General features: G+C 42.0%; 1 protein-coding gene across 1 annotated transcript in view; it reads left to right on the plus strand.

Moving 5' to 3' along the window:
- Positions 1 to 16,101, plus strand: part of col27a1a (collagen, type XXVII, alpha 1a) — a 77,116-nt gene that overhangs the window by 19,111 nt on the left and 41,904 nt on the right. Inside the window, exons 5-8 of the mRNA XM_042395632.1 lie at positions 3,745 to 3,798; positions 6,392 to 6,445; positions 6,587 to 6,640; positions 14,318 to 14,362. Of these exons, the coding sequence (XP_042251566.1) occupies positions 3,745 to 3,798; positions 6,392 to 6,445; positions 6,587 to 6,640; positions 14,318 to 14,362 (207 nt within the window). The remainder of the gene's footprint in view (positions 1 to 3,744; positions 3,799 to 6,391; positions 6,446 to 6,586; positions 6,641 to 14,317; positions 14,363 to 16,101) is intronic.

Raw genomic sequence — 16,101 nt, forward strand, 5'->3', positions numbered from 1 at the left:
CCTGTATCTATTTGAAGGCTGACTGCATATATGTCTGGAGCCTGCTGGGTCAAAAGGGTCTTTGTCTGGGTGGAAAAAAAATCTCTGTCGCCCATCTTTCCTCTTGCTTCCTTTCCAAAACCGCTCCTCTGTCACTAAACCTTATTCCACCGCCTTGCTTCACCTACACTTAAAGCTAATTCAGGTCCCAGATGGATATTTCTCATTGAAAACCAACCTGGAAAACTGTCAATGTAAAGAAATGTCAAATGATTAGAGGTGCTGAGCTCTGCTCAGGGTAGCGTGTTGGCCTGTTTTGGTAACGCTAGGTGACAGAGCAGCTTTTTAAGGGTCTGTCTAATCCCCAATGTAAACTGTGTGTATGGACCTCTCCTCTGGAACATTACTGTAATAAGCTCCAGGACAGTAAAACGCACAGACTATGCTTCAATTCACTATTTTTGCAATTCCCCTTCGGGCGCTATAATGCATTTTTTAATGCCAGATTGTAGGCTAAATGTTTGGCTTTAAGTTAGGTTTCCATCATAATTTTCAAACTTGTCATAGCCATTATGAGCTATTATTGGTGTTGTTGTAAATGCCTAAATAACACTATCGATAATTTAATATTTCCTTTTTCATATACTCTGGTCACCACATGATGTATTTAGCTCTAAAAACTTTGGTACAGCTTCATTCGCCCTGTCTGCTTCTGTTACTATGAAGTTTTATTGTAATTTATGTGGCATCGGGCTGCAAATTCTGCTCTTTTCACTCAGCAACGGCGAGGCATGCTGTTGCGACTTTAACGAACAGTGAAATGATTTCCTGATTCCTCAGAAGCCAAGTTTCTACTGTGTGTGTGCAAACCGCGATCTTTAATTATGAAGACGTCCAAGGGTTTTACTTGCTCTCTTGATCTAATGTTAGTTAATCAGTTTTTGACCCTTCAGCTCTCATTTGGCACAGCATCATACAGAATCTCTTTTATCTTTATATACTGTACATTAAAACTATCTTTACGAGCTAGTGTTGAATTTCAGACTGTGTTTACAGCAAAGCCCATTAAAAGGCTGCGTCTAAAATATTATGTGTGGGAATGTAACCTTGGGAGCGATGTCATGCATCCAGATTTAAGATCCACTAAGTACATATACAGTATTTCCTGGTTGGTTTTAAGTTGCACTTATGGTGCTGATATAAAATTTTGTAGATTCAAGCACAGATATTTATATACCTCAGAAGAGGCAACACAAAAGTTACGGTAACATGAAACATTAGGAGCTATCATTTGTTTAGATTTTGACCATTTTGTCTCAACTTAGAATCACTATGAAATGGACAAAGCTAGCAGCGTTATTACCACAGGAACCACAGTAACGTCCTGCATCACTGTTCAGAGGTTGGTGGTTTTTCATTTGATAGCCCTCAGCTTGTGTGCACCCCACCCTCGCCTTCTCTAATTAGACACCTGTTGTGAGAGAGAGGGACAAAACACGGAGACAAGAGAGCACAGTACCAAATGTCGGTGCCAGCCCGTGCCCAAACTGCCCAAACTGCGGTAAACCACGGGGTTAATTTTGAAGCATGTAATTCAAACATGTCTAGTTTGTTTAAGTTTATTTTGGGCACAACAGCGCCCCTTAGCACTGTCTGGACACACTAACTCTCGAGGGATCGCCAGCTGCAAACAAAATGAAAGGGGAAGAGAGTGTGGGAGGAGAAGAGCCAAGATCAATAAAACTTCCTTGGAATGAAAATATCACAAATGTAAAACACAGCAAATAAAAAACAGATCAGACTTCCGAATGTTCCAGATTTTGTGAAAACCATGTCTTCAAATTACATTACATTACTACTATTAGATTTCTTTTTTAAAAGGATATGGCTGGCGATTTTCTATATCCTTCTTATTGTCAACAAATCTCATGTACGGAGCCAAACCAGTATTGTTTGTGTATTCAAAGCCTGATATATCATATTTCTTTGTGAGGCAGACCTCCATTGTTGTCTAAAAACTATTAAAAAAAAATGTCAATGAGCCATACCAAAGATTATGGTCATTCTGTGTGTACTGAAGTTCTTTGAGAAATTAACAACATAGTACAAAGTCAAGAATGAAGCACTGTAAACAGAACCGCACTCCCGCACATGCTCAGCGTCTGCTGTACACAGAACTAATCTCCAGAGAATGAAAATGTGATCGCTGTTATTAGTTTTTGACGCCATTTCTAAACAAACTACCATGTCCAAACTCTTTATAATGAAGTAACATGTCATCCAGTTCAACAGTGCAGCTCATTGACATTTAATAGTTTGGACAACAGAGGTCTACGGCACAGAGGAACAAGATATATCAGGCTTTGGATACACACGCAATACTTGTAAGTACGATTCATTGTTGGTTTGGCTCGTCACATAAGATTAATTGACAACAAGAAAAATATACAAAACCTTTAGTATCATTTGTCTATGTGGAAATCCTGAGTTTTCTGTGAGTCACATCAGAGATAACACGTTTACACATGCTTAGTAACGTCCTGTTCATTCATGAGAAGTTCTGTCTCTGACAATCTCTCCAAGTGAATCAGACATGACTGTCATAAAAGCACCCATTGACAGGAAGTTACAGTAAAAGGCATTTATGTTGTCATGTCTGCACCCGACCAATGTGCCTGTTTTTGAACTTTGCTCAAAGGGCTTTTTTGTTGAGCTGTAGCTCAACCCCTAGATTACCTTTTTTTTTTCTCTGTGGTATAATAGACAGCTGCCTGTCTGGATGTTGTAGATGTTGTTTTTTGATGCTGCAGACCAGATCACCACCATAATGGTTTCCTGATTTGTTTTGACTCACCTCAGTGAAACCCGCTGACCCGGCTCTTAAAGCAGTTGTGGCTCTTTTTCCGCCCTCTCTGACTCGCTCGACCCTTGACCCAGTACAGAGGGAAAGTGAGGGGCCCATGGGTGCCACACCAGGTGGGGCACGGGAGTGAGGTCAGAGATTCACAGGAAAAAGTCACTCAGAAGAAGAGAAGGCAGACAGATAGACCGATAGATGGGTGGCGGAGACGTAGGCCGACAACAACAACACTCTTCTGTGCTTCTGTCTGACAGCTGCTGTTTAAAGTGAAGAAAAATTGATGTAGATTCATTCTCTGGCTTCCAAAGTGCTGTGGCTAAACCTTCCCATGGGGGCCGCTGGACAGGCCGAGTTGGTTCACATTACCAATATGCTGCTACTGTAGATCTCACTTTGTTTGTTTTCAGACACAGTTTTGTTCATTTCCTCAGCAACAGCCGACGCTGACAGAAACACACACTAGCAGAGGAATTCAAAATGTTGTGCTACGAGATGATCTGCGTTACTCATTAAGATGCTTGACAAATGTGTGTTTGCGTGGGTTGCATATGTGTGTGTGTGTCGGGGGGTTGGAGAGTGAGGCAACAGGGGGCAGGAAAACCACATCCATATGGCGAAACAGCTCCACAGAGCCCCATTTTCCGTAAGCTTCTACCCCCCAACACCAAACCCAAATACCTCACCACCCAACTCACACACACACAAACAGTTGATGTGGAGGAAAGTAGGTTAAAGTAGCATGAAGGCTTCTGAGGTTCTCCAGACAGTCTTTGCCCCCATCCTCCCTCTGGTCTCACTAACAGTAGCAAAGCCGCAGTCTGCATCAGCTCTATCCCAATATGAAGACTGATTAAGATCTCAATCACAGTTTGATGATGTTTTCCTCTTTTCTGGCTTTTCCACAGGGCGCCCCTGGTCCCCATGGAAATCCTGGCCGACCTGGTCCACCCGGGCTCAAGGTATCTTACGCATGCACACTCTTAGTCTAACTCTTGATCACAAGTAAGCCTTTCACTTTTTTGCCAAGAACCCAAAACCCTTGTTGACTTTTCCACTTTGAACCATTACCTGTCTCTATAATTTAAGGAGGTCATATTATGCCCCTTTCCCATTTTATTATTTTCATTTTCGTGGTCTATTTACAAACACTTGCATGTTTTTATGGTCAAAAAGTACCCAGTTATACAAGCCATGGATGCCTCACTCAGCCTGAAACGGGTTGTTTTGTGTCTGTCCAATTCCCCTCTCTTCTGATTGGCTGACTGTTTTATGAATGACGCTCGTCAACCGCAGATAACGGATTGTAGCACACAGAGAGCAGAGGAGAAGAAAGAAAGTAGCGCAACCGTAAATGACAGCAAAAAGCAGTAGGGACTCTCACACTGAATTGAACAAGTGCACATAAATTAGGTAAATAAACATAAATAAACATATTTTGTTTCTTTCAGTAGGGGCGGGGGGGGAGGGGGGGGGGGTCCTGTTGGAGTTGCGGGTTGCTGGCTCGCTGCTGGCACACGTTTCTGAATACAGGCTGTGTGCATTTCTCTGTGGACTGAGTGTTATGATGCTTTCACAGTATTTATGTAGTAGGTAGACCTGCTTTATAAACAAAAAAGAAATGGAAATAACCCTTTCTACAATATGTTCCCTTTAATAAAACATTTATGATCTTCTCTTGCCTCAAACTGGAATGACAGTCCTATGAGGATGTGTTACATTTTTAGTTTTTCCATATGAGCTGGAATCAATAAAGAGCAACATAGGTAATAGAGTTTTATGAATGCAGAATCTGCAGGGCCATCTAAAAAGTTCATGGCAGTGCAGCCAAACTTGGCAGTTTATGTTACGAAAATAAGGAGCTGTATCACTTAAACACATGTTAGGATTTCTCTATTTAAAATTTGTTTAGGTTTTTGAGATTCTTGGAGATCTGCTCTTTGTGTTTATAAGATATTCTCAAATGTCTTTGTGTGTTTATATGCATTTATGTGCTGTTTCTGTGTACAATGAACATGAGTCTGTGTGCTTGTTCTGCAATCCAAGCAGAGAGGGGAGAAAAAGGTAGTAAGACACCAGGGGAACCCCAAGTGATTTATCCAGGGAAAGACATTATGAGACGGAAAGTGAGAACTCCAAATAAAACTGTCGAATTTTAACGCATGAACAGGAGATGACCCTTCCCAAGACAAATTCTCTGCATCCCTCACCTAATTGTCTGCGCTGATGTATGCTTCAGCAAACACCCTTGACCTCTGGCTCTGTGTACTCAGGGTACACAGCGAGGAGCAATACCTGTATTTTAAGTGCATATAAAAATGCCTTGCATAAATGACAACTGCGCAGCTGCATGCGGTCATACTGCCCTCCCCCATCACCAGAGCCTTGATCTCCCCGGGTCAACCATAGGGACTGTGTTTGTCCATATCTCCCTGATGTAATTTATATTACTCCTTCTGTTTTTTCTGTTAAATTCTTCATTTTTTACAATCCTCTCCCCACCATTATGCACCTAATTCTTACACTTGAGTTTTAGAGGTGCGGGTAGGGGGGTTTATTATCTTTGGACAGAGCCAAGCTAGCTGTTCTCCCCTGTTTCCGGTCTTTATGCTAGGCTAAGCTAACGGCTCTATCTTCATATTTACTGTGCAGACATGAAAGTGGAATCAATCTTCTCATCAAACTCTCTGCGTATTAAAAAATAATAAAAATAAATAAATAAAAAAATCCCTTTAAAACGCATTCCATATAACTGCAACGTTCCCGGTTCGGTCGCCCTCACTCTTTCCCGCTTTTCCTGTCTGTATTTCTTCTCTCACCATCAAATAAAGGCAAATAAATGCCAAACAAAATCATCTTTAGATAATAATAATTTTAAAAAATGTCAGTTTTTCTCAAACATGCCAGATTCAAGAGCCTTGAAGGGACTCAAATGGAATGATCATCAGTAAAAAGTGCTTAGACAAACTCTACTAGGCAAACCCCGCCGTGCTGAATGCCTCAGTAAATGCTAGGCAGACTGGTGCAGATCAGGCTCTTTCTACCTGTCAGGTGTGTTGAGAGAATGACTCTGAAGTGTTTGATGCCGAGGGGTGCGCCCCGATCTTTGCTCTGTCATCGTTAAATAAATGAGAAAAAGTTGTAAATAGCAGGGGTCCCCGCGGCGGTGAAAGAGGGAGTCGGCGTAATTTCCCATCCGTAGCTTTGATGTGCTGAAGCCCCGTTATTGTTACCTGCTGACAATGAAGCTTGGTGTGTGACGCTGGAGGGGCCCACACAATGCGGCTAGGAAAAACATCTGTACTGGTTTTTATACTGCAATTTATCAGTCATTTTATATCTCAATCTTGTTGTTTTTCATCAATTTCAGCCTCCTATTGTCTAGTACGTGATGTATAGAGGCAAATTTGTGCAGTCCAAATGAAACGTGTCGGTCCGTGAAATGTTTTAGTTAATGTGATTGTTAGTCAAATGCTGTCACAGATTGAAATCGCTGAATGACGCTGGTAATTTTCACTCATACAAAGTTGTCCTTTGTGTTTCTCTGTCTATTAGGGGAGAAAAGGAGACCCTGGCATCTCACCTGGGCCAGCACCTAAAGGAGAGAAGGTATTAAATGCCTCCTTTTCTTACATGCTACATTAATTTATAACGACATCCTGCTTTGCATGCACCTACCACATTTATAACTACGATTTGTGCAACCAGACATTTAAATTTCTTAAATTTCACTCTCGCTTTGTATTCCAGGGAGACACAGGGATTATTGGCCCGGTTGGAATGATTGGCCAAGCAGGTCGAAAGGTAAGACTGACGATTCCTCTAAAGCTTCTCAATGTCACCAAATTCCCTGTAAAACAATTAAATTCAATGTTCTGTTTTTTTCACACACACACAAAAAAATCCAATGTTCTTGAATACTCACAAGAGACACATCTGCGAACTATGAATAGTGAAGCCCTTGAAAAAGTTTGGGAAAGCCCAGGGAAGAAAGCGTGCATGAGTCACTGTCACCATTTCATAACCCTTGTGTGTGTGTAACCCACTCATCTCTGTAAATATATCTCCTTCGTTCTCTTAGCCTTTCTGTCTCCTTTTGTGCTGTGCTCACCATTTGTTCCATCTGTGTCAGCTGGATCAAGCACAGAGGGATCTTAATGTTGGCAGGAAAGATGTCAGAGGGATGGAGGGGGAGGTTTCTATCATCAGGGAAAAGAGGATGGGGATCATGCGCTCGTTCGCTCAAACACAAAATTACCAGTGTCTCAGATGTTACTGAAGTTGTAACTTGAGTGATTCATGAGTGTAAGAAAGAGAAATTGCGGGCAGAGCTTCTGGTAGTCAAGAGTGGAACATACACAGACCAAGAGTGGGTGCAAAGGGAAAGTTAAAGTTGTGTTTATGTGCTGCTATACATGTCCTGCCGCATGTGTGTGTGCACATAAAACAGAGCCTTAGAGCAGACAGCTCCAACTTCACCCATAAGAGCTTTTACAAAGACATCAGTTAGATATAAAAATGGAAATTTATCACCACAACCAAACTGTCTTATGTGCTGCCCAGGCCTTTTTACCTTTTCCCAAAAAATCTGATATAAAAATACGTCTCACGAGGGCTGAAGAGGATCCAATACACTCCCATTCATATGATTTATTAGATAAAACTGAGCCATGCACACATTTCACACAAAGTAATTGAATATAGCAGGTAGACTATATGCATTTCAGCAGAGGTGTAAAGTGGCCCTGCATGTATTCGCTGTCTTCCAGAGCCACAGCGCTCTGAACCAGAGTGTCGGACTGTAGTTGGACGGCTGCCTCATGCTTAACATGTGGCTTTTGTTAGGAGTCTGCTTTTCTCTCTCTCTCTCTCTCTCTCTCTCTGTCCATTTGTATGTCTCTCTCATACTCGTTCGCACAGGCACACAAACGCTCACACACTCAATCACAATGGAAAATGTAAAGCGGGTGGAAAAAATGTGCAGATTTCCGTCTAACTAAATGAGTCTTGGCTCGGTAGTTTGATGGTCTATCGTAAAGTTAGAAAAGTGACACGAGAATTGGAGCTGCAGGTGAGTGTTCAGGTCCAAGACAGACAGCTGATTGACCTCTTGTCTGTGAGATTAGTCATAAATTATCACTTAGCATTAACGTAAGAGAAAAAAAACTGAGAGTCTGTACTGTATGTCGACTCTTTCCCCTCACCACCGCTCATGCTTTTTTAACTGTCTGCGCTGTGTTGATTGGTGCAGATGCTCATGAAATCTTCAAAATAAAACCCCAAGGTCATCAGAATGACATCACACCTCATGTCTGGGAAGTTGTCGCCATAGCAACTATATCAACACACACTCTGACATCATCAGAGCATGCCTCAGGTATTTGTCAATGAACCACAGACATGATGACTGCGGGGGAAACTTATTAAATTAACCGCATGGAGTCAGCTTCTTTTCCGTACACAAAGACAGAGACGCCTATTAACCTAAATCCATCCTGCGCTAAACAATGTACAGTAACTTCTTGTAGGTCTCAGCTGTTTAATGAATCCTGATGCTACATGCCCACACGTTGCACTGCTATGACAGAGGTGTGAGTCAATGTCCGCATTGTGCTGTAGTAGCACAAGTTCTGCTCCTTTCTCGGTCTGCTCAGGTGGAAAGTCCCAGGCGCATCCTGTTCTGATGAAACCCTCTCCGCTGAAACGCCGGTGCAAGGTTAATGCTACGTTGAAAAGCAGTGATGATAATTACATTGCAGTGGTGGGCCACCCTGAAACACCCATGTGCCGTTTCATTCTCTTCCTACCTCTCTAGCTGTTTGATTTGCTCTGTCTCACTTGCTTGGCTCGTTACTCTGAATCTGTGGTTTAGGAAAACGGGACAACAGCAGCTTTTCCTCTGTTCTCTTCTGTATTTTTCCCCTTCTACCTTCTCTGTCTCTCCTTCTCACACACACACACACGCACACATACGTACTGTATACGTGCTCTAAATCAGCCTCGGCTTGACACTTCGACAGGGAATTCTGGAATTTGGCTGCTGGTTTTCCATGGAAAACTTTAATGGAGAAAGCAGTGGTGCTTTGAAAGTGTGATTTTACACCGTCAGACAAGCCAAGCATGTTCCGCTCTGTACAACATTTGTTCTACCAAACAGGCTCTGAATGGCTTTTCAGTATGGCAGGCAGGGTCAGGCAGAGGGGACACACACAGGGCCAAACCTCAGCTACAAGGCCACATTACAAGCCACACATCTTACCTTTCTGCCTCCATCCGTCTTCTCTCAAAGTCTATTCCCACTGCAATGATCTGTCTCTTCTCACTTTTAGTCTGCTCTCTCTACAGCTGTCTTTCACACTGCTTCTGTTTTTTCATTCTGAAATCCAGGGCTGTCGAGTATATGGGGCTTTTTTCCTATCTTTATTCAAGAGCGCAGTCTTTCGATTTGAGAGCATGATTTATTGATTTCACGTTCAGATTTTGTAATTCTTTCCCTTAAAACCATGCCCTTGCACTTAATAGCCCCTGCTTTGCTTAGATTTGCTCTGCTTCTGCTCAAACTGTATGCTTGCGCTCAGATTTATTGTTGCTTGCACAGATTTCCTGCTCCAGCTTCAGCTTTAGCCCTTCTCCTCGCGCTCGGGCTGCTTCTGTGCGCTCGTGAAACGTCTGCTCTCAGATTTCTTCACTTTTTTGGGATTTTTTTTGTGCAACAACCCTGTCAAAATTCCCCAACCAATAGAAGGCCAGGAGGTACGAATCATTTCATTGGTCAACACTACATCTGGCCTTCAATTGGCTGGGGGATTCAGGGTTGTTTCACAAAAAAACAGAGACCAGAGCAGAGTGCAAACAAACAGTTTGAGCAGAAGCAGAGCAAATCTAAGCAAAGCAGGGGCTATTAAGTGCGAGGTCACGGTTTTGAGGGAAAAAATTACAAAATCTGAACATGAAATCAATAAATCATGCTCTCAAATTAAAAGACCACACTCTTGAATAAAGATAAGAAAAAGGCCCCATACTAGTAGCATTTTAACTTAGCTTTCATTCGCAGGGTTTTAAATACGCATTACTGCTTTTTTTTGATACTCTGGTTTATTTTTGTATCTTTACAAAGAAGTTCTGGTCCAATTACAGTTTGTATTTGAACAAGTAAGATTTTTTGGGGGTTTTGCTTTTTGTTACATCCGACCTTTAAAATGATGCGACTCAGGGTGAGATTGATTTGAAGATTTTGTATTAATGGCTACGTGCACTTTTGTTGATGTGTTTTTGCACATTTTTATAATTAAAGGAGTAGTTCAACATTTTGGGAAATATTTTCATTCACTTTCTTGAGAAGATGAATACCACTTTTATCTAATTCAGTGCTGGAGCCAGGATGTGGTTAGCTTAACATAAAAAAATCACTGTGCCCTGCTGTTCTTCTGCAAGAAAGTTACAGTTATAGTAGGTAACTTCAAAATACAGATATCAACATTTACATTTCTGTTTGTGAACAGGTTAGTCAAATGAGAAAAAAACATGGTAGTTAGTGAGCTTTAGAGATACTGGTATGCATCCTTTTGAAGTTTGGAGGAGTTTAGCTATTTCACCCTGCTTCCAGTCTTCATGCTAAGCTAAACTAATAGCCTTCTGGATTTAACTCCATTCTTAACATACAGACATGAGAATGGTATTGATATTCTCATCCAACTTTAAGCAAAAAAGGAAACAAGCATATTTCCTAAAATGTCAAACTATTCCTTTAAAGAGCCAAAGTTGGGTTTTTTATATGCTTTTCCCATGTAATTTAGCCTTGGTTATTGAGTGGAACACCATACATGGTGCAAGTGTGGTTCTGGTTATGGTGTAGTTTATCCCACTATTACAGTGCAATGCCTCATTGTTATAAAAAATTTGTTTTTGTATTGAGGAACTTTACTAGATGTAGATATACAGTGTTGTATGTAGTGCTGCTGAAACTGAACTGATGTCTTTGTCTTTTAAAAAAAAAAAAGTTTATACTGTAACATTGGTATTTTGTCAGCCTGGTTCTGGCAGTTGTTCCCAAGCAGATGCAGGTTGTCCTGTACCTGCTCTGGGTGAGACATCACTATGTCATCAATGTACAGTGAAAGTTTAATTATCTAAATAAATTAATCAACCTGTCCATTTTAACAGTCATCAAGTTATCTGAAGAAAAACATGATATCAGGAGAAGGTTACAGACAGTTACTATATGAAGACTACAAGAGCAAAAGTGAGATTTCAGTTTTGTCCCAGAAGGTCCATCATCGTAGAGAGTCAATAAGCATCTAGACAGCTGTCAACTAGTCCATAAACACTCATGTAGACTCAGTGCTTAGCATGCTACATTGTGGGAAAATATGACTGTCTGGAGACACATTGTTTTGGATCCTTGTTTAAAATAAGAGTCTACATGTCCATGTGCTTTTCACATATGTGCCATACATGTGGCACACATACATGTGTGAGTTTAAGGGTCAACGATGGTGATCTCTAATGTGCTCCGGCACAGTACGCACAGTTTCCAGACAACACAGTGCATAGAAGACCACTGATTTTACTTGCTTCTTAGCACTTTGTGAAAATGTATGTGTGTGTATGCAAATGTATTATAAATTAGTCTTCACAGTAGATAGGCAAGTTTTATCCCCAGTTGAGATTTTATACAGATAATTTTCCTTTCAAACGAAATCCAAACCATAGTTCTCCTAACAAGAACATCCTATGAATATAAAGTATGTCGATATACTGTAATTTCCCTACGGGGGCTAGACAGCGCATTAATCTTACTCGTTTCATTCATTTATGCAAGACAGTTTATAGAACGACATTAATCTGACATTAATCTGTCTGAAACCAAACTCTCTCCATTTAGGTCCTGCCCACTGTTCAAACTAACAACCCCACATGCTCAACATCACTGCAATTATGGGAGAATTCAAATCAACCATCATTTTCTTTGCATGTTTCACAAGAAGTACAACAAATCATGTCCAAGCAGGCCCTGTCTACCAGCATGCTTGTACTTTAATAGTTATACTGCATGCAAGCAAACATGCTGCTTGAAATTGCGGTTCAGACAGGGATGAGATGAGGGATGTTTTTCCGCCGGATAGATTTCAACAAAATTGTCCGGTTAAGTTAACGCAGTTGTTTGTTACGTCTGTACCCGCCAGACATCCGCATGTAGGGTTTATGTTCTGCTGTACATGCAGCACCATGCTTGGAGCCAGACGATTGCTCTGAGCAATCGTCTGGCTCCATGCTAAAGAGTGATTTTGGAGACGCAGAAAGATGAAAGCGGAGATTAATGAGCTGAGGGGTATATTTAAGCTTCCAGGGTGCTGCCCAGTGGAGGCAGTGGAAGACACATATTCATCATTTGTGGTGTTAGCAGACATGAGGCCTGTGCTTATTTGAACACCCACAAAGTTAAGTATGTACAGAGTGGCTGGTAACAAGTCAGTGCCCTCTCAGAGGAATGACATGTCATTGGTAGACACAATATGTCTTTTATTTTATGGCTACCAAAATGCGCTTAGCATTCCCTGAGGCACTCCTCGGCTTAGTGGGATAGGATGAGGGGGAAAAAGTGCTTACAGGGTGCTACCTGGGAGCTGTTGTAAATGAAAAGCATTCTGGTGGGTTTATCTGATTGAACACACATGCTCGTTAAGCAAGTGGCATTGTAAACACAGGCGGACCGGTGGGAATGGCCGCTCTCATTAGCAAGCTTATAATGAGTGAGATAAGGATCTGAGATGGTCTAGCTGGGGTTGGGAGGCTATGGTTAATACCCAGGACCCACAGCGTGTGTGTGTGTGTGTGTGTGTGTGTGTGTGTGTGTGTGTGTGTGTAGCTGGTAGACCTCACAGCAAAGCTTGAGAACATAAGCCGCTACACATGTTTGTACTATAAGTAAGCCATGTAATAAGATGACGGTGTACATGTATCTGTGTGTGTGTGTGTGTGTGTGTGTGTGTGTGTGTGTGTGTGTTTCTCTGCCTGTCTATTCATATATTTGCACACATGTGTTAACATGCCATGAGAATGGCACTGGTTCACTACATCTCCTGAAAAACACATGTTAGAAGTGGATTGAAACACAACAGAAATAGATCTAAAAGAAATAGCAAAGGTCCGTATAAATAGAAAGACATTCAGATTCAGACACATAAATTCATCAACACACACAGTGTTATAGTGGTATAGTGATTCAACATCACGGTGGTTCAATTTACGAATGGAAAAGGTCAGGCACGGGCGCCATGTGTCTGCAAACGCAACCATCCCTGCTTCTCTCCAAAACACTGCTTACCAATAGAGCTTTCACAAAAACATGGAAAACACACACTCAAGTTCCTGCAAGTTTCGCTGTATTACAGCAGCGGTCTGTCAGCACCTGTTGACATCTCTGTTTGTTTAATATGTATTGCTCATGTGTTTTCATCCCCGCTCCAAGCGTCTCCTCCTAGTGGTGTTTTGATGATGTGCAACAGCTGATGTGAGGTGATAGTGACACATAGAGGTTCCCCCAAAGGAAGTTTGGCAACATCTCAGAGAACAGTATGATGTTTAAAGATTAAGTCTGTGATGAAAATGTTATTTGAGTTGTGCAGAATTCTTATTTATTTCAATTACAATATTGCATAACAAACTTATTAATGACACAGTTGCTGTACACGCACTGAATGTGGAGTATAATGCTGTTTGTACATGTAGGTGTAAGCCAGTGAGAGTGATCGTGTAATGTAATGAGTGGAGGGAAGCTGTGTCTTCTTCCCCTGCTGAAGTCAGATGACAGGGCTAAAGGATGGTTTACAGGAACTCTGGGAGTCTTGGCTTGGTTCTCTGGAGCTGTGGTTTAGGAAAACGGGACAACAGGAGTCTTTCCTTTCTTTGCCCTTCTGTTTTTATTTTGGTGCTTTTCCCCCACTTTCCTTTCTTTTTTCTCTTGCTCTCTCACTCCATCAAACTGTGGTTTGGAAAGGCATGTATTCCCACCTTTGATTTAGTTTTCCTCCTCTCTTTGTTGGCGGGGGGTCTATGTTGCTGGAGTCAGCAAAAGTACTATGTCAGGCTGTTTTCAGTGTAGTCTGCTCTGCAGGCTGAGGGAGGGACCTGCTATCTGACTCAAACAGGAAGGCATTTATATCCTCAACATGCCATGGTCCTGGCACGGCCTCCTCAGCACCATTTCTCTGTGAACACTGCCAGTGGAAAGTCTGATCCCTTGACAGTCGGGCAGATTGATTCCTTGCATATGGCACTGAACTTGTCTGTCGGTACTGTTAGCGTTAACATGCATATTTTACTTTGCACAAAACTCCACTTGTCAGCCACACACTGAGGGAAAACTTGTCTCGTGCTTGTCAAGTTTTTCCTCGACTGTGAATTTGTGTGTTTTCTTTCACATCTCTATTTTCAGCCATTATTTTATGCTTCATCTCTTGTGTATGTTTGTCTCTTTAGGGACAGAAAGGTTACCCTGGTCCACCTGGACTCCCTGGAGAGCCTGTAAGTATCTTTATCCATTTCGTAGCTATTTTTTTCCCATGGCTTTGATACTCTGTAGATGTTGCTCTCCCACGCTTTTGCTGTTCTTCGCACTAATATTACTCTTGAAAAAAGTCCAATTCTCTCTCATATTCAGAACTCATGCTAGTGCAAGACATGATGTAATGCTAGACTATCTTTATCCTATCCTAATGTGTTAACCTTCATGAGTGTTCTAGAAATGTCCAGCTTTTGCGGTGTCTACCATCAAGGCCCTTATCAATGACTAATCCCTCATATTCTCACGTCTCACCTCATTCTTTAAAAGCTCATCCACTCCCAGGTCACTAACTTCTCAATTCCGTGTACATGTGTGTTTGTGCGCACACACCAAGCATGCCTGCAGGCCAGATTAGATTAGCCTGTTATGAAGCACTGGTGAGGACAGACATCTGGCCAAAGTGCTGTGCTGCAGCGATGCTCTGCAGGATATCAGAAAGTGATGCCAAAGAGAGGAAAAAACCGAGAGAAAAGAAACAGGAACAAGCCAACTAGGCCAACAGTGACACACTCACAACCATCACAGCTGCTTTAGGAGAAACTTTGCCTATGTTTCTTTCTGTGGACCTGTCTCCGCCACTTGCCATTAAATGTTCGGTCGCTTTAACCTCTAGCGTGCATTTTATTCCTCCTATTGTTTCCTCCTCCTCTATCTGTCCCTCTGTCCTGTAACTGAGGAAACACAGTTCAATAAACTCCTTCATCCGTTGCTACAAGTGGGAGGAGACATGACTCAAGCTGTTTGTTCCAGCCCAAAAGGACTATTTTAAGTATGGAGCATCCAGCTCCGTATCCAGAGCTATTTTCAGTCGGGCCGGGTCATACTACTGGTGGTATTAAGTAAAGGTCTTAGTCATGGAAAGCAGAGTGGAACATTCTCCTCATTGTCACACAATTTTAAGTAAGTCCCTGTGTAACGTGACATCACCAGTGCAGGGAATTCCCGCACTACTCATCACGGAGAAGGAGTGCTTCTTCTCTTACCACCATGTCCTTCCACTTTGTGCGTCCTCGAACGCCCCCCTCTTTCCCACAGAGCTTCTGCTCCTGATCACGGCTCGAGCCTTGAGTTTGAATCACTAGTGACTAACTAATAAGCACAACTGTTTGGCAGTGTATGCTCTCCAGCTATTGCGAGCAAAGGCCAGCTGGTCTGCATAAAGTGTCGATGACTCTTTGTTACTGTAATACACCACGGGCCGTGCTCAGAGCCCCTCTTGGCTGCCGGGCAGTTAAAGGTCCAAACCTCACTCAGCCAAATTCTTGTCTGGTTTTAACTGGCTGCATTATGCACTATATTTATCCAAGAGAGTGAACGGCAAGCACTGCGCATGGCTTCACGTCCGGAGTGTGTCAAAGGAAGTTATACATGGACACATTTGCGCTCTGTGAATTTTGGACACAACCTGCCTCTGTTAGTGTGTGTGTTATGCTTTACTCACACTCACATGCACACACACATACACACACACACACACACACACACACACACAAACACGCATATACAAACCAAACTCTCAATTAGCCTCTTGCACAGACCACATCTGAAAAGTTTGCTAGATGAGTCCTTGAACCATGGATAAAACCCCCTATCACAATGTATAAATATGTAATTTTATATCACAATATTCATACACAAGATGTTGTGATTTTGTACATTTTGTGAAAATTCAGTTGAGAGACTCTCTCCTGACATGTAA

This window comes from Thunnus maccoyii, chromosome 19, assembly GCF_910596095.1.
Source record: "Thunnus maccoyii chromosome 19, fThuMac1.1, whole genome shotgun sequence".
NCBI classification, from domain to species: domain Eukaryota; kingdom Metazoa; phylum Chordata; class Actinopteri; order Scombriformes; family Scombridae; genus Thunnus; species Thunnus maccoyii.